Source organism: Triticum urartu, chromosome 5A (assembly GCF_056163025.1).
Source record: "Triticum urartu cultivar PI428250 chromosome 5A, HENAU_Tu73, whole genome shotgun sequence".
NCBI classification, from domain to species: domain Eukaryota; kingdom Viridiplantae; phylum Streptophyta; class Magnoliopsida; order Poales; family Poaceae; genus Triticum; species Triticum urartu.
Window position 1 is genome coordinate 469,720,547 of NC_141877.1, and position 22,390 is coordinate 469,742,936.

The 22,390-nt window shown below is 45.8% G+C and overlaps 3 protein-coding genes and 1 pseudogene across 5 annotated transcripts; 2 read left to right on the forward strand and 2 right to left on the reverse strand.

Annotated features, from left to right (window-relative positions):
* Window positions 1–324: 324 nt before the first annotated feature.
* On the forward strand, window positions 325–3,530 carry LOC125509820 (uncharacterized). Of its 2 annotated transcripts, none has more exons than XM_048674844.2 (5): window positions 325–1,024; window positions 1,221–1,327; window positions 1,567–2,415; window positions 2,500–2,655; window positions 2,775–3,529. In XM_048674844.2, the coding sequence occupies exons 1-5, from the start codon at window positions 520–522 to the stop codon at window positions 3,186–3,188; spliced, it is 2,031 nt and encodes a 676-aa protein (XP_048530801.1). In that variant the 5' UTR covers window positions 325–519; the 3' UTR covers window positions 3,189–3,529. The 2 variants fall into 2 exon arrangements, with proteins under 2 accessions (XP_048530801.1, XP_087377356.1); XM_087521230.1 differs by having other exon boundaries at window positions 894–1,024; window positions 1,181–1,327; window positions 2,775–3,530.
* A 1,045-nt stretch (window positions 3,531–4,575) lies between these two features.
* On the reverse strand, window positions 4,576–8,612 carry LOC125509821 (putative F-box/FBD/LRR-repeat protein At5g56810). The gene is made up of 5 exons (XM_048674845.2): window positions 8,463–8,612; window positions 7,718–7,824; window positions 5,419–6,246; window positions 5,189–5,338; window positions 4,576–5,107 (listed from the first exon to the last, which is right to left on the reverse strand). The coding sequence occupies exons 1-5, from the start codon at window positions 8,545–8,547 to the stop codon at window positions 4,736–4,738; spliced, it is 1,542 nt and encodes a 513-aa protein (XP_048530802.2). The 5' UTR covers window positions 8,548–8,612; the 3' UTR covers window positions 4,576–4,735.
* Window positions 8,613–10,655: 2,043 nt separating this feature from the next.
* On the forward strand, window positions 10,656–15,952 carry LOC125509822 (disease resistance protein RGA5-like; annotated as a pseudogene). Its single transcript, XR_015602380.1, has 2 exons — window positions 10,656–11,917; window positions 12,431–15,952. The product of XR_015602380.1 is annotated as a disease resistance protein RGA5-like (transcript).
* Window positions 15,953–17,685: 1,733 nt separating this feature from the next.
* LOC147972020 (uncharacterized) lies at window positions 17,686–19,016 on the reverse strand. The gene is made up of 2 exons (XM_087524203.1): window positions 18,921–19,016; window positions 17,686–18,798 (listed from the first exon to the last, which is right to left on the reverse strand). The coding sequence occupies exons 1-2, from the start codon at window positions 19,014–19,016 to the stop codon at window positions 17,686–17,688; spliced, it is 1,209 nt and encodes a 402-aa protein (XP_087380329.1).
* Window positions 19,017–22,390: the final 3,374 nt, after the last annotated feature.

Genomic DNA, 22,390 nt, shown 5'->3' on the forward strand with positions numbered 1-22,390 from the left:
ACATAATAGTGAATTCAATAGTCTAATGTGAAGTGTATAGCCAATTAGCCATAGACTGCAGATGGATAACTGTTTTTTTACCTCTTGCAGGAACTTGGCGTCTCGGTTACAGGAAAACAAAAATAAGGAGTGAAGTAGGGCAATCGTACTGATATTTTACTTGCAAAATGTCATCATTAAGTCTTTATTGGAGTTATTATATTGATGGCATACCTCTGGAAGATCTGGCCCTGATGAGTATTTCATCCTTTTCCCACCTGCTTCTGAATCTTGATCCAGATGCCGGGGCCGGGATGAACATTCACCTTCCGCCGACATGGGCATCGATGCATCTGCAACAGATCATTCTTGTAAGCGCATCCAACAGATCATTCTTGTAAGCGCATCGATACTTAGGTTAGAGAAGAAGAAAACAACAGTTCCTATCTATCTAAACGAATCAGTTTGCTCCCTTGGTGACAGAGAAAAAGAAGAGCAGCCCTAAACAGCGGACACGGCAAGAGAGAGATTCGTTTACAGATGCCTGCCGCCAGACATGACATGAAGAGTGAGAGTTTGTTACCGCGGGCTTGGGCTTTGCGACGCCGCCGGCCCCGCTGCATGGCCATGGCCATGGCCATGATGAGCCGCTTCATCGCCAGCGCCCACATGTCTGCTGCACGGCGGCGATACCCGGATGAGGACGAGAAACCGACTCTGTTTCACCCCTCTCTCTCTGTCCGCTCCGGCTCCGGTGTCTACCTATCTGAACCGGATCAGGAGTTTATATCGCGGAAAGTTCCGGTTCCGTGGACGAGAGCACCGCCCGCCCCTGAAAAGCACGAGGTGCTCCGTGCTCCTGGTGGTGTCCTGCACAGCTGCGCCGTTCCGTCTCCTCCCTCCCTCCTCGAGGCCGACGACGAACCTGCGTCGCGCTTCACGGAACCGGGACAGAGGGGGCGCGCCATGGGGGCGCTGGCGATGGAGCGGCTCATCATGGCCATGCGGCGGGTACGGCGGCGGCGCCAGCAAATCCAGGCCCGTGGTAAAGACTAAAGACCCCTACCTGTTCGCGTCCGGCGGCACGGCATCTCTCTCTTCTACTAGTACCGTGCTTGCCCTGCTTGCTTGCCGCTTAGGGTTCCTTCTCTTCTCCGGAAGAAAAAACCGATTTATGTATTTATTTGTTTGTTTTGTCAAGGGAATGAACTGATTGCTGCAAGAACAATGTGTTGCTGCAGATGGATCCGCTCCCATGTCGGCGAAGAGAGGATGTTCGTCCCGGCAACAAGATGAAGATTCACAAGGTGGGAAACGGATGAAATACTCGGGGCCAGATCTTCCTGAGGTATGGTATCAAGTGCTAATGAAAGACTTGTATATATTGCAACTAAAACACCAGCTAGCACAAAGCATTTTTACCCGTGCTAGCTCAGTAAAGATTTGAAGTTGTATATATATAATTATATATGCACATCATTCTTCGAGTTCAGGCCAGAACATTTGAAGTTGTAATAAACTTGAACCCATATCTCTTGTTTAGAAGAATTTTGGGAGATGGCCAGTTCTTATTACTTTTGCACGCAGGACATTTGGTGTCATATACGCTCCCTGCTGTCAATGCAAGACGCTGCCCGTGCCGCCTGTGTTTCTCGCTCCTTCCTACACTCCTGGAGGTGCCGTCCCAACCTCACCTTCACCAACGAAACGATGTGCCCGAAAGAAGATTTAAAAGCACCGGGATCGAACGCTACTATAATAGACTACAACAACAAAATCGACCGTGTTCTGAGGAACCGCCCGGGCGATGCCGCCGTGACGAAACTGAAGCTTGACTACCATGTTCCTCCTCTTGTTGGTAAACCATATCGTCGTCTCGATAGATGGCTCCAGATTGCTGTTACGCCGAGGACCGAAGAACTCGAGCTTCTAGTATGGTCGAAAGAGGCGAGCTTTGATTTCCCATGCACACTACTATCTGACAGGTGTGGGGGCTCGATTCAGAAGCTTTTCCTTTTCAGATGCGCCTTGCGTCCCACATTTCAACTTGGTTTGAGAAGCCTGAAAACGCTGTATCTGCGCGATGTGCGTATCACGGGGGAGGAGTTAGGATGCCTTCTGTCCAGTTCCACTGCTTTGGAACACCTGAAGCTTGTATATTGTGATGATATAGTTCGCCTGGAGATACCTTGCCTGCTGCAGCGGCTCAGCTTCCTGGAGGTGTCTGGATGCACGAATCTTCAAGTGATAGAGAACAAAGCTCCAAAACTCTCCAGATTTTGGTTAGAAGCAGGTGAACAAGTACAAGTCTCAGTTGGAGAGTCGAAAGTGAAGGACGTGCAGTTGAGGCAGGATTATGCCATCAATTATGCTATTGAGAACCTTCCTTCACGTGTGCCGAATCTTGAGACACTTAACATACAATCTTCTCATGAGGTATGCTCTTGCTCTTAAGTTGGCGAATGTCCATATAACAGTAGCCGAATGTTGGAATAATTAACCTGAGTCATCTTTATGCAGATAGTCAATTCCTCGCTGGCATCTAGCAAGTTCCTCCACCTCAAGTTCTTGAGTATTGTTCTTATTAGTGGATCATATTTTCACCAGGACTACGATTTTTTGTCGTTGGTTCATTTTTTTGATGCTTCTCCTTCCCTCGAGACGTTTCGCTTGTATGTAAGTTTGCTGTTCACCCTTTCTTCAAAAAAGGAAACAAATCACTGTTCATCCTGCAAAGATTGTCTAATAACCATGTTTGGATCATCAATTTAAATACCTTGGCTTTTGATCTTAAGGTAATCGAGCATCCCATGGATGACTGGTTTGAGGGAGATCCCTCGTCTCTGAGGCGAATGCCACAACACTGCCATGGGAGCCTCAAGAGTGTGAAGATCATTGGTTTCTTCCCCCAAAAGAGCATGATTGAGCTAACATGTCATCTTCTCGAGAATGCAACGTCACTTGAGTCCCTTACAGTGGATGCTAGTCCAGCTAATTACAGGTGTTCTGGCAGTAAACCGGGCAGAAAATGCAGTCCCCTGACAAGTACAGCTATAGTGAAGGCACATAAATCAGTCTTGGCTGTGAAAAAATACATTGAGGGGAATGTTCCCTCTACAGTCAAGTTAAATGTTCCGGAGCCTTGCGGACGATGCCATCGTTTGAAAGAATCAGGTGTCAAACCATTCTATCTGATGTTTAATGATTAGATGTTTTAGTTGCCATGTTACTTTCAAGAGCTGTCCGACGTCTAGGGGTCTGTGATATTACATTCTTGTAAACTTTGTTTACCTGACTGTCCGATGTACTTAATATTGCTGTATCAGGTGCCATTAAACATTGTTGTGAATCTTTATAGTTTCTTACATTGGGCGTACTGTCTATCTTGGAATGGTGACACACATCTGACATCTCATCTTTGCCTTGACCTGTATGCTACTGCAAGTGATCATTTATAGCAGACATGTTTCATCCTGACTGAACATGCAGGAAAAGTGAACAAAACAGATGAAGTGGAAATAAGTGTTGAACATATCCATCAAGGTAGAGCACCTTATTTTGAAAAAATGCTAGAGCATCTTTGTTTGTTTGAAATATGTGTTTCAGTAGAGCAGCTCCTCCCACCCTCCCACCCTTACTTAAAAATGGGAACTCTGGACGTTTCGACTGTGCTATACTGCACACCTGTTTTGTTTGCTGTACTGAACTGTATTCCTGCATCGTACTTATCAAAGTTCTGATGCTAAGGCACTGGTTGATTTGCCACACTGAACTAGATTCTGCGCTGCGTTTCGGAATGTTCCAAATGCCAAGACCAATACAAACTGTTTGCCTCCGGTTCATACCAACTTAAAGGCTGCTGACAATTGTATTCCATCTGTACATGGCCCTGCTACCTCATAAGTACATCGCATTTCTGAAACTGTTTTGCTGTTTCTGATTTATTATCTATTACCACCAAATATTATTATCAGAACTAAACATCTTAAGCATCAGTGATGCACATTAATATCAGTGATGAAAAGCAAAAAAGACAGATGAAGTGGAAATAAGTGTTAAACAGATGCATCAAGGTAGAGCACCTTCCTTCCTAAAAAAATAAAAATCTTTGTTGCATCAGTTTAAAGATGCAAAGGCCCTAGGGTTCCCCAGGCGCTGCCCTTTGGCGTCTCGGTAAAAGGGACACTTCTCTCCCCCTTTCATTAAGTCTTGTGATTCTTGTCATGGGACATTATATAATGTACTGATAAATAGCGGCTCTGAAGTCTGAACCTGCTATACTGCAGACCTGTTTTGGTTTGCGGTACCGAACTGTATTCCTGCACTGGATTTCTGAAAGTTCTGATGCCAGGACACAGTTTGATTTGCTGTACTGAAGTAGATTCTGCGCTGCATTTCTGAAAGTTCTAGTGCCAAGACCAATACAAACTGTTGCCTCCAGTTCATACCACCTTAAGGCTTACAAGGTGCTGACATTTGGAACAAATCTGAACTCCATCTGTACATGGCCTGCTACCTCATACATCACATTTCTGAAAACTGTTTGACTGTTTTTGATTTATTATCAATTACCAGATATTATCAGAACTGAACATCTAAAGCGTCGGTAATAACCATTAATATTGTTGTTTCATAATTGATTTACAAGTGAAATATGCACTTGTACTACTCCAGGTAAAGGGTCTCGCTCGATCACATCCCATCTAAAATCACATAAACATCATGCAAAATACTAATATAGCTTGACATCTAAAACTCAAGAAGCATCGCAGCAGCGGGTGCAAGGCTCCAGAACAGCCAACTTAACTGCAGAGGGAACTATGCCCTCCACATACCTTCGGATAGCAAAGAGCGCTCTAGGAACTTCCATGAGAGTACTCTGGCCCAAGGTAGAGCATCTCTTCGTCTCGCTGTCAGAACATCCAAGAGAACAATCAGCGGTGTCCAATGTAAGGGACTCTAGTGACCCTGCATTCTCGATGATATGAACTGTTAGCTCGATCAAGCTCTTTGCAGAGTTAAAGCCGATGATTGTCACACTCTTCAGCTTGTCATGGCGGTGTCCTGGCTTCCGCCTCAGAGGCGAGGGATCTCTGAAAATTGACTCATGCTCCATGGGTTCTGCTGCCTAAAGATGAAAAGCCAATTAAATTAACGGTTCTGCCATTTATAGTCACTGGATACCTTTGCAGGATGAGCATTAACTTACTTGCAAGAAAAAGGACTCCAAGCAAGGAGAAGCATCCAGAAAAGGAACCAGGGAAATATAATCATTGATACGAGGAAATGCATATCCATCAACAGTTATCCTCAGGTACTTGATGCGGAGGAATTGGCTATGCATCATGGGGGTATCAGCCTGTATAAAGAGATATCTGAGGTTAATTATCAAGCAAGATATACCATTTTCATATACATATATCTGTCAGATGAATATACCTTGAGACGCAAACTTATGTCAAGAGTTTCAAGATTCGGCATAGTAGTCGGAAGCATGGCATGAGCATTATCGAGGGCACGTCGATGCGGCATTGTTAAGTTCTTCAATTGCTCTCCATGTGAAAGTTGTTCTCGTTTACCACCAAAGTAAAAACTGGAGAGATTCAGGGCTTTGCTCTCTACCACTCGTAGAGCGTTGCATCCGACCACTTGTAGGTCGTGGAGGCGCTGCAGTATGTCGGGTATCTTCAGGCAAGTTATTTCATTGCAGTACCCAAATGCAAACAGCTCCAGAGCAGAACAACTGGAAAGAAGGCATCCTAACTCGTCCTCACTGATACGCACATGATACAGGCGCAGATTCATCAGGCTTCTGAAACAGCTGAGTCTGACCACAGGACGGAAGACACAACCCGAGAGGTGTACATACCGAATCGAGTTCCCCCTCAGACCAGATAAAAGTGAGCACGGGAATCTGTATGTTGCCACCACTGAAGACAGCATAAGGCTGAGTTCTTCAATCTCCGATGTAATAGCAACCCGAAGCCAGCTATCGAGAGAAGAACAGTCGCTGGAATTGTGGCCAAGGAATTCAAGCTTGATACTCTTCAAGCCAATGCCAGAGTGGTTTTTCAGAACTTGGTTAACTTTGCTGGCGAATTTTCTTGCTGTTTCAGCCTTTGTAAGAACTCCATTGCAGCCTACAGTCGAGTTACTAAATCCAATGTTGGGGTAGAACCTCCAACAACGTAGAAAGGCATGAGAGACACAGGCAGCACGAGCAGCATCTTGCATTGGTACTAGTGAGATTATATGGCGCCAAATTTTCTGCATGCCCAAGCATTGAAGAGTTAAACACTGGATTTCCAAAGGATAATGATTACTTTTGACTATGGAAAGGAGAAGAAAAAAAGGACATGTGGTGCGATTCGTTGGGAAGAAAATAATGTCCAAAGAAACAGCAACAAACATGTAACTTCTACATTGCACAAATACCATTTAATATTTAATCAGCCAGAAAGCTCACGCAACAACTCTAGCAGCTACCCACAAAGATATATGACACACAACATGGTAAATGAGATGAGAAGAGATTGAAGAGACCAGATATTGATGTTCTACACACATAATAGAGGAATCAATACTCTACACTGAACTGTATGGAAACTGCAGACGGATCACATATAAAATTTGGTCTTGCAGGAACCTGATTATAGGAAACAATATTCAAGAGTGCAGTAAAGTCCCACTTGTGTTAAGTAGTATAGACGGATTATTTTCCCCAAATTTCTAGTCTGAATAAGCGAGTATGCGTATTTGATATGGGTCCAAGCTTGTGCTGCTCATGGTTTAATCATGTTACTTTGTTTCCGGGAAGCCTGAGCCCTGAGCCTAATTATAACTAGTATAGTGTTCTAGTCACAATCTGCCCGAAGGCCAGACTTAACGGACGACAACAAGCACAACACCATCCAAACCTGAGCAGTCAACTGTATGCAAGCATGCACAGATGCACTGGTGAGGAAGATAGGGCATTCCTTTTTCCTACATGTTTATAATGGTTTTCCTAGAAGACTGCTATAGATGGCAACTAAGAAATATATTCTGGAGTTAGTCATGGGGGGTAGCCAATAGTATCGGCTTCCTATGCATCTCTGTAAACAAATTGCTTCGAATGGTGTCTACTGCACAATAGCATGCTATAGATAGGCCAATACAGCAAAGAAAAGCACGAACGTGCAACTTCTACATGGTAGAAATGACATTACAATTTTCAGCCAGTCTTGGACCTTCTACATGTTACAAATGACATTATAAGACTGGTGGGACCTCACAATCACATATCTACAGAGTTTGAGAAGCATATTGCCCACGAGGTGGGAGATCCTATCTTAAATGTATTTCGGTAGATATACACTCAGGCGCTAGACGGTAGCAAGAGCGGCCATATAACCAAGAAATGTGCTATATGCGATAGATACTAGCAACAAGTCACACACTAAGAATTCAGGTAAGCATAAACTGCATAGGGGCCTATAGGACAAGGAATTGCTGATAAGGGCCTATAGGAATTCTATCCAACATCAAAGGTGGCAGGGCATCCAAGACTCATGACAGACAGTTTTCCAGAAAGTTAAAGCCCCAACATTAATCTCTCCCCTTTGTAAAATATAGAAGAGGAGTTACTGACACAGGAAATACATCTTTACTGAGCCAACACAGGTCCAAAAATTTGTGCAGCAGGGCAGTGATGGTGACATTTTATTTACTTGCAACCAAAGTCTTCCACTATTCATACCTGTGGAAGGTCTGGTCCCGAGTATTTAACTCTTTTCCTACCCTCTGAACGATCATCTTGCTCCCAGGATGAGCGTCCTCTTTTCGCCAACAAAGGAACTCGATCATCTGCAACACATCATTGTTATAAGGACAACTAACAGAAGAAAGCAACAAAGGCACACACTTGCATAGAACAAAAGGTCCAATTTCGATCTGGCATCCAACTTTTACAAAAGAGCTCTAGTGCCTTTGAGAATCCAGTTCACTAGAGCATATGGTTTTTTCGGTTTTTTTGCAGAACAGTACAACCACTCCCCAGTCTCACACATTTGTGCCAAATCTGATGGAACAATTGATTTTACCCATCAGCGAGCGAGATCCCTATCCTTCCGCAACATCTCACAGGTTTAACCCTCTATCAGTGCACCAGAACATTCAACCATCTGCGAGTGAGATCCTTATCATGTACACACACAAAAAAAAAAATCTGGTCCTTGATCACAAGTTTAATTCCCAGCCTGCCTGAAAAAGGGTTTTAAACCCTAGCCTGCCTCAAAAAAGGTTTAATCCCTAACCGCGTAGTTGCTAGTCGAGGCGATTGGAGTTAACTCTAACATATGTCTCCTTTTACTTTTGTTCTTCTGGACAAGGAACCCTAATCAGCAAACGCGACAGAAGAGGTACTCTTCTACTGATGGCAGGACATGGTTACAAAAGTAGCAGGGACGAGCAGAGCAGAGCAGAGAGAGAGAGAGAGGCCTCACCACGGGCTCGTATCCGGCGACGTCGCTGCCGCTGCCGCTGCCGCTGCCGCCGCCGCTCCCGCTGCGCGGAGATGAGCCGCCCCATGGTACGCCGAGAGGGATCGAGGGGCCAGGCCAGGGGAGGAAATCGCTTCGGCGCCGCCACCCAAGCTACCTCGACGGATTTTATTGGGCCTTTTCGCTTAGACTGATTTTATTGGGCCTCAGAGTGGAAACAGGGAAGCTATATCTCTCGCTCGGCGCGACACCGTAGCTTTCTGTCGCCCGAAGAACTTCTTATCTTGCATAGCAACTGAGCCGGCCCATTTATCCTTTTTTCTTCAAGGCTGGCACCGATAGACTGCTTCGTGGTTCGAATTTGTTTTTTTCCTATTTTTTTTCTCCGTTTTTTTTCAGTTTTTTGTTTTTCTTTTGTTTTTATCGTTTTCCGTTGTTTTATTTATGGTTTTCTCCCTTTTTCTGTTTTCTTTGTATTTTATTGGTTTCCTTCATTTCTTTCTTGGTTTTCACCCTTTTTCTGTTTTTCTTTATTTTACTTATTTCTTTCTCGTTTTTCATTGAGTTTTTTTCTTTCTTGGTTTCATTCTTTCGCATTGGTTTCTTTGGTTTTTCATCTATTTGTTTTCTTTTCTTTGTTTTCCATTTTGGTAATTGTTGGTTTTTTTATTTTTCTTTGTTCTTTTTTCTCGATTTTCATCAATTGATCTTTTGTTCAACACGTGCTAACATTTTTTCGGCACACATTCAAGATTTTTTTTACACATAAAAATATACATGTTTACCATTTTTGAAATATGTATTAAACTAGGATAATTTTTACGTAAAACCGGATGGTATTTTTCGTCCGGTGAACTAAAAACCTTAAAACAAAAACACTAAACTACCATATACTTGACGGTGACCTTGTAGGCCATGTCGGGCTGGATGGCGGCTCCTCCTCCGTCATCGTTGCTGGATCCCACGTCGGAGTCGGGCTTCGGGTAGCGGAAGGGGGCGGCGTCACGGAGGGCTTCCCGGCAGCCGCCTAACGCTCGCAGGTGATCCTCTCCGCTTCCTCCTAGGTCGTACTCACGGCGGCCGTGGCCACCGACGACGAGGGCGGCGGACCTTAGAGGAGGCGGCGTTGGCGACGTCGGTCTCGCTGAGGGACCACTCATCACCATACTTGGCCATCTCCCTATCCAGGCAGCGGCGGAGCAGTCTAGGGCCCAGGCATATGCCAACTCCGTGTCTGCCGCGATGTGTGGTGGCAAGATGTCGGAGTCCATGAACTCTGACCAGCGCGCCGTGTTGCGCCTGTCCCGTCGGCGCCGCTCCCTGTCAGCGTACTCCTATGCCGTTAGGGCGCTCCAGGAGGACGAAGAGTTGGCGCCGCCGCTACTGCCGCCGAGGTAGCGGCGAAGGCGATCACGCGCCTTCGTGGCGACACGGGCGGTGGCGAGCAGCGCTCCTCCCTCTCGCCCGGTCACATCGCGACATCAATGCCGGTTGCTGCGTGCTCTGGGCCGACATTGATGCGGCACGGAAGCGGCATGCATTGAAAGTCTAAGCGCGGGAGAGTCGGGTGGGGTTTTTTGATAGGCGAGGATGGGTAGGAGCGGGCGTGGTAGCGGTCCAGACGCCCGTAAAAGCCTTCTTAATTTGTCTCTGGTGTGGGGGAAAAGTATGTCCGGACCGCTCACTGGATTGATACAGACCCGCGTTGGATGACACAACACGTCAGGACAGCCCGGTCCGAACGTATGCAGACAATTTAAGGATCCGTGTTAGAGATGCCCTTAGTGATTTCTCAGCTCGCTCAATGTGAACTTAAGCTTCCTAGTGACCAGTTTATTAGCTAATTGTCCTAGGAATGCTTTTGGTTTGAACAAAAGCTCTCTGAATTGCAAAAAAAAAAAAAGAATTTCAGGGCGGCCTACGTAAGCCCTCTCCTCGCATAACACGTAGGAGGTGCCTACAATAAAAATCATGAGTGCTCGTCAAAGGCGTCAATCCACCATTTTCAAATTTGCCAACGCATACGCATGCGTGCTCTGGAAGCACTTCAGCGAAGGGGTAGGCAACGTAGTATCACTTTCGACGACTCAAATTTTTCTTGCTTCATTTATGGAACGCGCGTGCTGCTTGTCGGTTGTCGCCTTTACTAGCTCGGGTCATCGTCGTAGTCGTCGGACCGCTTACCCGTCGAGACTCTTCGCTCCACCATACGAGCTGCCTAACGTGCTGCGTTATCATGGCCACTCTCAGACGAAATATCCGCTTCTCCGGTCCTCGGTCGAGCTGAGCATCTCTCCGGCCGTCCCATTCTCTCTGCCCTCTGCCGAGCTGATCGGCTTCTCTCCGTCCAAACCCAGCAGCATCAGCAGCAACTCTCCCCTCTCTACTGAGCCTCTTCTCCACCCTCTCCCCTGTCAACGACGGCGCCCTCCCCTCGTCCTCCTTCCCCGCCACTTGAGTTCTGGAATCGGGGAGCTCTGGAAGGCAGTCTCCGGCCATGGCAACGGCGGCACGCTCCTCCGGCGTCCAGTTTCTCGACTAGTTCGCACCGCCGCTTGAGTCGCTGACCCCCACCGCCTCTCTCTCTCTGGTTCCGGGGCAGCCCTGCTGCGATTTGCCTCCGCGTCTTGGTTGGAGTTGCTTGCTCTTACTCATAAAAGCAGAAAGCTCACCAAGCTCGTCGGAATGGCAGGGGTGTTGGACCTGCTCCTCGGCAAGCTCACCATGCTGCTTAGCGACGAGTACAAGATGCTCACAGGGGTGAGGAGGCATGCCTCCTTCCTCAAGGACGAGCTCAGTGCCATGAAAGCTCTCCTTGACAAGATGGAGCTTATGGACAAGCTTGATCCCTCAGCCAAGAACTGGAGGGATCATATAAGAGAGATGTCCTATGATATGGAGAACTGCATCGACGACTTCATGCATGATATTGAAGGTACCCATGTAAAGGCAGGCTTTGTTAGAAAGATGGTTCAGCGTCTTAGGAGGCTGGGGAGACGTCATAAGATAGCGAAGAGGATCCAGGAGCTCAAGGTTCTTGCGGTGGAAGCAAGTACTCGACGTGAGAGATACAAGATTGATGATTGCATCAATTCGAGTCGTGGTGTTGCGGTTGTGGATCCCCGGATGTCGGCGATCTACAATGATGCGGCATGCCTAGTAGGTATTGATTGACCAAAAGAAGAGCTTGTCAGTTGGTTAACGGATTCACATAAGAAACTCAAAGTGGTTTCTATTGTGGGGTTCGGAGGTGTGGGTAAAACTACACTTGCCAAACAAGTGTACAATGAGATTGGAGAGCAATATAACTGTAAGGCATTTATTTCGGTCTCCCAAAGACCTGATATGAAAAGCCTTCTTGGTGGCCTACAATTCAAGCTTGGATTGGAGGAGTCTTCTCATGCTCACGAGCTGCAAGACTTCATTGACCAGCTTAGAGAACACCTCAAATATAAAAGGTATCTGTTCTTCTCTCGATAGTTGTGTGATTTCCCGAAAGGTTATCTAAAAGTTTTTGTCATGCTTTAGTGTGTAACTTTAAACAGTTGTACCGATGCGTCATGACGAAGATATTTTGTTAGGTCAATGCAAAGTGTGGTGGTTTCGCTACAAAAAAAGTGGTGCTAGTTCATAAAGATTAGTATTGGGATAAAAATTGTAAGCACAAAGCCTTTTTTTATATGTCTTATTACTCTTATAGTGCATTATAATAAATCAACCTCTATGTGGCAAGCATATAAGTCATTATAATTTGGGACAACAAAATTAGGGAATTATGGACATAGAACCCTGAGCTTTCCTTTCATTTCAAACTTTGCCATATTTCTATATGTTCCGCTTATTTTTTAAAGATAATGGTCACCATCCTTTATTATGTTTGTTTCCTTCATTTTAGTTTTCATGCTTTTCTCTATACCTTATAATCATATCCTAATATAATGTATGAATAACTTGTGCAAAAATTGCAACAGGTACTTCATTTTATTGGATGACTTGTGGGATCAATCGGCATGGAACATTATTAATTGTGCCTTTCCGGAAAATGATAATGGAAGTAGAGTAATGATAACCACACGATTGGATAATGTAGCTGCCAGGGCGTGTCGCAATGACCGTGCCTGCATTTACATAATGAAGCCCCTTGGAGAGCAAGACTCAAGGAGATTATTTTTTAATAGAGTATTTGGGTCTGAAAATGTCTGCTCGGTACAATTCAAAGAAATTCCAGTTGAAATTCTCAAGAAGTGTGGCGGGTTGCCACTTGCAATTATCACCATAGCTAGCCTATTAGCTTGCCATGAAGCAGGATCTTCAAATGAGTGGGAGAGCATAAACAATTCTCTTGGCGCGAAGTTTGCCACAAAACCCACATTGGAAGAGATGAGAGGTATACTAAACCTTAGCTACACACATCTTCCTATTCATCTCCGACCATGTTTTTTGTATCTTGGCATGTATCCAGAAGACCGTTTGATCATTAGGGATGACCTAGTTCGACAATGGATCGCCGAAGGATTTGTTTGTAATTTGCATGGAGCAGATTTGGAAGACGTTGCCAAGAGTTATTTCGTTGAGCTTATCAATAGAGGTCTGATTCAGCCTGAGAAAACATGCTATGGGGATGTAATTACATGCAGGATACATGATATGATGCTTGATTTGATCCTAAGCAAGAGTACAGAGGATAATTTCATCAGTGTGGCATATAAGCATGAAGACATGGCAAGATTTAATAGTTGTGAGTACAAAGTTCGTCGATTATCTCTCCAATCAAGTGTTGGTGGTGCAATGTCGAAGGCCCTTGCTACTAGCATGTCACTAGTCCGATCATATACACAGTTTGGAGAGTCCAAGTACATGCTTCCTCTTCCACAATTTAAGTATCTACGGGTGCTTGCTTTTGAGTTTCCGTTTAACTGGAAAACGACAATCGACCTCAGGGCAACTGGCCATTTGTTTCTACTAAGGTATTTGAAGGTTTCAGCTCTGTCCGCAGAAGTAGCGCTCCCTGCAGAAATTCAAGGGCTTGTGCATTTTGGAAACTCTTGAGTTACATTGCCGGCCCATACAAAGGTTCCCATCGGATATCACTTGCTTGGCCAACTTGTTTCATTTGATACTTCCAGAGTGCACATTGCTTCCTGAAGGGATCCAGAACATGAAATCAGTTCGCACCCTGCATTGTTCGGACATGTCAGAGAGTTCCCTCAAGGAAATCAAAGGCCTTAGCGAGCTGACTAATCTGAAGGAATTGAAGTTACGTGTGCCCACTTACTACCCAGGCATGACGATTGAATGTTTCGATGCTTTGCTCTCCTCCATTGGAATGCTTCGAAACCTCAAGCACCTCTCCCTCGAGTGCTGGCATAAATACGATGGCTATGACAGCTAGCCGGACTCATTATCCGATCCTCCACCCTACCTCCAGACAATCCATTTGGAAGGTTTATCATTTAGTATAGTTCCCAAATGGATTGGTGAGTTACGCTGCCTCCGGATCCTCTCTCTGCGTGTCGTGTACCTGCCGAGTGACAAGGTTCGTGTTCTTGGAAAGCTTCCCTCCCTCGTCTTTGCCAGGTTCTACGTGTCGGACGTCTCCCATGACAAGGTGGTGGTAAGCACGGGGTTGTTTCCGGTTCTAGAGTGCTTTGATTTCCGGTCCGATGAAGATGTCACCGCGAACCTGAGCTTCGAGCCAGGAGCTATGCCCAAGCTGCAAAGGCTCGCTCTGGCATTCGACTGGCAAGAGTGGAGAGGCGCCACACCAACTGGCATGGAGTGCCTGCCCTGCCTCCCGGACATTGGCTTGAGTATTACTACTGTTTCAAGCAGTAATAATCTGAAACATATACACGATACTATGGAGTCAGCATTCAAGGACGCCGCACGGGTGCACCCAAGACATCCCTCTGTTACATATTTTTAGATTTATCCCGTTGAACCGCCTCTCATCTGTAACTTAACCAATTCCATGTCATTTGATGTGTTTATTTATTTATTATGATAATCTCTTGTGTATTTGATTTCTTGAGTTTTGTAAACCCCAAGCAATTCAGCTTTATTGACCCAGGTCAACACTCAGCAGACCCTTTGACAAATGATCCGTCGAGTTTGGAAATGTTTCGTCCCATAAAAGGAAAATTTTGTTGTGAAGAGAGAGAAAGACATCTCTCTGTATTGCTCTTTATATGTGTCTCTGTTTTGAGTTCAATCTTTTATTAAGCCAGATTACCAGAAGCTGGGTGTGCCTCCCGGTACGGACATGCTAGGTACTAGGTTGTAAACATGCAATTTTTCAGTAGAATTCGTGTATAAAGTTAGGTTTGACCTAGTCAAATGACCGTGCATGTGGCTGATCTTGATGCTAGATCGAAGGGCCCTGGTACCATTGTTCTTCCAAATTTTATTGCCGACAAATATAAATTCATCCTTCATTGGATTAGCTTGTTATTTATGGGACCTCCATCTGTTCAGTTCCAATGACTTATGAAAGATGTACGTATATGATAATGCAAATTCATTTGTAGGTCACGCTTTAGTCCATAGGTTGCCCTTTCAAATTTGAAAATTCTCAACTAAGGTCAACTATGGTATTTAGAAACAAATATTATAAATCCCTAGGGAAAAGGTAAAGAAATCAACACAAACGGAGATCAGTTAAAAATTGTGGGTGCCTGTTCATCGGTAATCTTCTTATGGCGAATTATGTGTTGTGCTGTACTGAAACAATGGAAGCTCTGAACCTGCTATACTGCACACATGTTTTGGTTTGCTGTACCGACCTGTACTCTTACACTGTTTTTTCTGAAAGTTCTGATGCCAAGACACTGGTTGATCTGCTGTATTAAGCTATATACTACTTCCTCCGTCCCATAATGTAAGATGTTTTTTGATACTAGTGTGGTGTCAAAAAAATGTCTTACATTATAGGACGGAGGGATTAGATTCTGCACTGCATTTCTGAAACTTCTAATTCCAAGACCAGTACAAACATGCTGATGGAGCCAATGAACCAACTGAGACGAGAGCATAAACATTCTGCACTGCATTTCTGGAAGTACTTATTACAATGAACTGGAGGCTATTGTAATTGCGCTCATTAATCCGATACAATCACCTACGTATTTGTCTACTTTGGTACTGCTGGTTGTTTTAAACACATACCAAGTGTCTTCAGCCAGCACTGGGGGTCTAAGATATACTCCCTCCGTCCGAAAATACTTGTCATCAAAATGGATAAAAGAAAATGTATCTAAAAACAAGTATTTCTGAACAGAGGGAGTAGCTGAAACTCATGTATGCATTGTTCATATTTCAGTTGAGTGGTATTCTCATCTCATCGTCAGGTGTCGCAAAGAGTAACTGAACTGAAGCGTAGAAGAAAGAACTGGGTGCTTGATTCAACACGGTACACGAGCGGATATGTGATGCTTTGAAAGAATTAGTACTGGATTTCACAGGGGGTTTGAAGAAGGCTTTCGCCCCAGCTTACAGCGAGGATGGATCGGGTGCAGGGAATTGATAAGTAGGATGCCCAGACTCAGCTCCGGATACGAATTGAAGCTGCTGCTCTTCATCCGCCGGACCCCCATGTGCGCATTCGTCCTGGCCTTTGTGGTAAGCTCTGGCGCCGCGCCGCCGCCGCCGGAGACACCTGCCGATGGTTCTGACAGGACCCGATCGTGGTAGAAGTAAGAATTGGTGATCTCGCTCTTGATTTTTGATTTAGAGACGGCCCAGGGATGCACCGGGGAAGAAGGATGATAACTGTTAGAAATATAATTGGGTTTAAGTTAGAGATAAGGAGATAGAGATAGAATTAGTTTAAACCACATGTAACTTGTCTTGTACTCCAAGTCTCTACCCCTCTTGTACTTCTATATATACCCTACACAAGGGTCAAATCAATACAACACATAATTCTAGGGTTTCATATTTTCCACAATAACTACGCAAGGGACTAAGCGAATTGGGGATAAACTTTTTTTGGAAGGCCATCATGGCTAGCTTTATTGATTTAACATAGGCATTACATTGTCCACAAGCGAAGAGATCAGACAACCCGCAGGCTCGTCTGTCCAGTTTAAAGAGGTCTTATTACAATAAGAAAAGTTAGCTAGCACATACGCCGCTTGATTGAAAGAACGAAAACAATGCTTGAAGACAACCTTCCCTATTAAAGAAGAAACATCCACACATTCCGCGAAAATTGCTGTTGCAGCATCCCACCATCTAGATTGGCCATCACAAAAGTTTATGACGTTTAAGGAATCTGATTCCGCCTCCACACGAGGAAACCCTAGGGAGTTTGCAAACACTAGACCATCACGCATTGCCGTTGCTTCAGCCATCATTGCATCTGCAACATGAGGTATATACTTGCATTGTGCTGCTAAAAAATTCCCTTTATCATCTCTAATTACAGCTGCCGAAACTCCTGCACTTTCATCTGCAAAATAGGCCGCATCAACATTTACCTTTATGAACATGAGGTCTGGTTTCGTCCACTTCATCTCTCTATTATCATTTTGTTTGCGATTAGCTTCATGATAATTACTAGCAATTGCCAGGACGGACATATGCCACCGCGTGGGATGTGGTGGTCTACCATCATGAGTTTGATTTCTCTCTTCTCGGGTCCTTGGCTTATAAGAGCATCTCCACCCGTTCGGCCCCCGAGGTATACCTGGTCATGGGCCGGGCCTAAAAAGCCCACGGCAGAAAACTGAGGCCCAGGCCCTCCCAGACCCTACAATTGGGCCTACTTTTCAAGCCCAAGCCCGGCCCATCTGGTAAAAACCCCCAAAAAGCCCTTAGGGCTTAGGGCCGTAGGCCAGGCCTCTTCCTTAAAATGCCAATATGCCAAGCCCAAGCCCGTCTAGGCTCTGCTGGTGGGCTCAAAACTCAGGCCCAAGCCCGGCCCACGGGCAAGCCCATCGGGCCTAGGCATGGATTTTAGGGCCGGGCCAGAGATGGCCAGGACTACGCCTAGGACGCCGAAAAAGCGCTGTCTGGGGCCAAACCGACATTTAATCTAGGCGTGGGGCGATTGTGTTCCAAGTCGCCGCCCCAGGTCGCCCCCAAATCGGCGCGCAAACTCGGCGATTTGATTCAAATTTGTACAAACACGGCACAAACTCGGCGATTTCATTCAAATTTATACAAAAAAACTGAAAACAAACTACGCCTACTACGCTTAGCCTACGCCGCTGCTGCCGCCCGCCTTCTACATGCCGAGGAGCCTGTAGAACCGGGTGTAGTTGTTTTCGTCGTCGTCACCCTGCGTCCCGCCGGAGCCGCCGCCATCCCTGCTGCACCCCTGACCAGGGTCACCGACGCGCGGGGGGTTGGACAGCCCGGGTGCGTCCTCCTCGTCGTCGCTATTGAGGACGACGACGCCGCCCTCGTCGCGACCATGGTGCCGAGCTTTGATCTCCTCATAGGCCCGGCGCTGGCGCTCCACCTGCTCGCGGACGTAGTCCGCCTTCGCCCACTTGACGGCGGTCTCGTCGGTGGCGGCCATCTCCGCGTGCTCCTTCTTGACGGGGAGCAACCCTGGCTCGGTCTTCGCCCGGACGAGGCGGAGGAAACGAGGGGAGGAGCGGCCGCCCTCATTGATGACGAGGGCGCTGCTGCTGGTGCGGCGCCCAAGCGCCGTCTCCTGCGGCTCTGGCTTGACGGGGCGAAGCGCCGGCGATCCGAAGGAGAGCAAACCGGAACCCAACGACAAGGAGGTCGCCGCCTCCATTCGCCGCGGCGTCCAGGAACTCCCATGGCGGCGAGAGAAGGACGGGGGCGCCGGGTACTCGAGGCGCGGCGTGTTGCCGGTCTCGATGTGGTCGAAGACGGCTTCGAGGGTGCGGCCGGGCACGCCCCACCACTCGCGCCGCCCGTCGGCATTGAGGCGGCCGTGGGGGATGACGCCGTTTGCGGAGGCAGCCTGGTCGGCGTGGCGGCGGTCGAAGTACATCGTCCATAATGTGTGGCTGTCGGCGGCGTACCTTAGCTCGTTCTGCCGCGCCTCCGACAGTGACGACCGTATGTGGGCGATCTCGGTGCGTCGTTCAGCCCCGGTGGGCACCGGGGGCACCGGGACGCCGTCGGCGCTCAGCTCCGCGAGCCCGTCACCTGCATGTCTGGGGGCGCCGGTCGTAGAGGAGGCGCGTCTCGTCCTCGCGAAGATGGCGTTGGCCGAAGCCGTTCGCCGCCGCGGCGTCGCCTGGGTATCGCTCGACCATTGCTCGTCAGCGGGGGAAGAGGGGGAGAGTGGCTTCTGTGGCGAGACGAGGCGAGAGAGGAGGAGGTGTGGCGACTGTGGCGTCCCCGGCGGGAAGGCTGGCTTTTATAGCCGAAGCGGCGCGGTGAGAAGCTACCCGCCGGGTGCCACATGGCGGGAGCGGGCGGGACGCGCGACGCGGCGCCTTCACTGTGCCGCCCGTGAGGCATCAATGGAAGGCTGACCGGCACGGCAGCCTTGGCATTGATACCCGCGGGAACCGAGGCAATGAGGACGATGAAGCGGCATGACGTTGACTCGGCGGGCCCTGATACGTCCATTTTACATCATACTTTTATATTGATATTTATTGCATTATGGGCTGCTATTACATGTTATATCATAATACTTATGCCTTTTCTCTCTTACTTTATAAGGTTTACATGAAGAAGGAGAATGCCGTCAGCTGGAATTCTGGACTGGAAAAGGAGCAAATATTAGAGACCTATTCTGCACAACTCCAAAAGTCCTGAAACTTCATGAAGCATGTTTTTGAAATATATAAAAAATATTGTGCAAAGAAAGTACCAGAGGGGGCCACCAGCCAGCCACAAGGGTGGAGGGCGCGCCCTAACCCCTAGGCGCGCCCCCGTCCTTGTGGGCCCCTGGCAGGCCTCCGATGCCCATCTTATGCCATATGGTGTGTTTTGACCTGAAAAAAAAATCAAAAGGAAGCTTTCGGGACAAAGAGCCGCCGTCTCGAGGCGGAACCTGGGCAGAACCAATCTAGGGCTCTGGCGGAGCTGTTCTGCCGGGGAAACATCCCTCCCGGAGGGGGAAATCAAAGCCATCATCATCACCAACGATCCTCTCATCAAGAGGGGGTCAATATACATCAACATCTTCACCAGCACCATCTCCTCTCAAACCCTAGTTCATCTTTTGTATCCGATCTTTGTCTCAAAACCTCAGATTGGTACCTGCGGGTTGCTAGTAGTGTTGATTACTCCTTGTAGTTGATGCTAGTTGGTTTATCCGGTGGAAGATTATATTTTAAGATCCTTAATGATAATTAATACTCCTTTGATCTTGATCATGAATATGCTTTGTGTGAGTAGTTACATTTGTTCCTGAGGACATGGGAGAAGTCTTGTTATAAGTAATCGTGTGAATTTGGTATTCGCTCGATATTTTGATGAGATGTATGCGGTCTCTCCTCTAGTGGTGTTATGTGAACATCGACTACATGACACTTCACCATTATTTGGTCTTAGGGGAAGGCATTGGGAAGTAATAAGTAGATGATGGGTTGCTAGAGTGACAGCATCTTAAACCCTAGTTTATGTGTTGCTTCATAAGGGCTGATTTTGGATCCATATGTTTCATGCTATGGTTAGGTTTACCTTAATTCTTCTTTCATAGTTGCGGATGCTTGCGAGAGGGGTTAATCATAAGTGGGAGGCTTGTCCAAAGAAGGGTAGCACCCAAGCACCGGTCCACCCACATATCAAATTATCAAAGTAACGAACACGAATCATATGAAAACTAATTTGACAACAATGCCCATGTGTCCTCGGGAGCGCTTTGTTTTATATAAGAGTTCGTCCAGGCTTGTCCTTTGCTACAAAAAAGATTGGTCCACCTTGCTGCACTGTGTTTACTTTTGTTACTTGTTACCCGTTATGATTTATCTTATCACAAAACTATCTGTTACCGATAATTTCAGTGTTTGCAGAAAATACCTTGCTGAAAACCACTTGTCATTTCCTTCTGCTCCTCGTTGGGTTCGACACTCTTACTTATCGAAAGGACTACAATAGATCCCCTATACTTGTGGGTCATCAAGACTCTTTTCTGGCTGCTGCCGGGGAGTGAAGCGCCTTTGGTAAGTGAAATTTGGTAAGGAGACATTTATATAGTGTGTTGAAATTTACTGTCACTTGCTACTATGGAAAGTAATCCTTTGAGGGGCTTGTTAGGGGTATCTTCACCTAGACTAGAAAAGCAAAGAGTAGCTCCTCAACCTACCGCGCCTACTGAAAATATTTATTATGAAATTCCTTCAGTTATGATAGAGAAACTGCTAGCTAATCCTTTTGCAGGAGATGAAGATGAAACATTACATCCTGATATGCACCTAATCTATGTGGATAAAGTTTGTGGATTATTTAAGCTTGTAGGTATGCCTGAGGATGTTGTCAAGAAGAAGGTCTTCCCTTTATCTTTGAGGGAAAGGCATTGACATGGTATAGGCTATGTGATGATATTGGATCATGGAACTACAACCGATTGAAATTGGAATTTCATCTGAAGTTTTATCCTATGCATCTGGTTCATCGTGATTGGAATTATATATATATAATTTTTTGCCTCATGAAGGAGAAAGTATCGCTCAAGCTTGGGGGAGGCTTAAGTCAATGTTATATTCATGCCCCAATCATGAGCTCTCAAGAGAAATTATTATTCAAAAAATTTATGCTCGGCTTTCTTATAATGACCGATCCATGCTCAAAACTTCCTATACTGGTTCCTATATGAAGAGGGATATTGAATTCAAATGGGATTTATTGGAAAGAATTAAACGCAACTCTGAAGATTGGGAACTCGACGAAGGTAAAGAGTCAGGTATAAACCTTAAGTTTGATTGTGTTAAATCTTTTATGGATACCGATGCTTTTCGTGATTTAGCACTGAATATGGACTTGACTCTGGGATAGTAGCTTCTTTCTGTGAATCTTTTGCTACTCATGTTGATCTTCCTAAGGAGAAGTGGTTTAAATATCGTCCTCCCATTGGAGTTAAAGTAGTAGAACCTATTAAAGTTGAACACGAAACTATTACTTATAATGTTGATCCTATTGTTCCTGCTGCTTATATTGAGAAACCATCTTTTCCTGTTAGAATAAAGGATCATGCTAAAGCTTCAACTATAGTTTATAAGAGTTATACTAGAACACCTACACCCTCTGAGAAAATTAAAGTTGAACCTAGTATTGCTATGGTTAAAAATCTCTTAGTTGATAATATTGATGGGCATGTTATTTATTTCTGTGATGAAGCTGCTAGAATTGCCAAACCTGATACTATAAATAAATATAGACTTGTTGTTGGCATGCCTGTTGTTTCAGTTAAAATAGGAGTTCATTATTATCATGGCTTATGTGATGTGGGTTCTAGTGCGAGTGCAATTCCTTATGAATGATATTACACCTACTGAGATAGAAGATATTGATAATACTATTAAGCTTGCTAGTAGAGATACTATATCACCAATTGGGATTGTTAGAGATGTTGAAGTCTTGTGTGAGAAAATAAAATACCCTACTGATTTTCTTGTTCTTGCTTCTCCACAAGATGACTTTTGTCCCATTATATTTGGTAGATCTTTCTTGAATACTGTTAATGCTAAGATAGACTGCGAGAAAGATATTGTTACTATTGGTTTAGGGGATATGTCTCATGATTTTAATTTCTCTAAATTTCGTAGACAACCCCATGATAAAGAATTGCCTAGTAAGGATGAATTATTGGTCTTGCTTCTATTGCCGTGCCTCCTACTGACCCTTTAGAACAATATTTGCTAGACCATGAAAATGATATGTTTATGAATGAAAGAAGGGAAATAGATGAAGTATTCTTTAATCAAGGGCCTATCTTGAAACACAATTTTCCTGTTGAAATCCTTGGGGATCCTCCTCCACCGAAGGGTGATCCC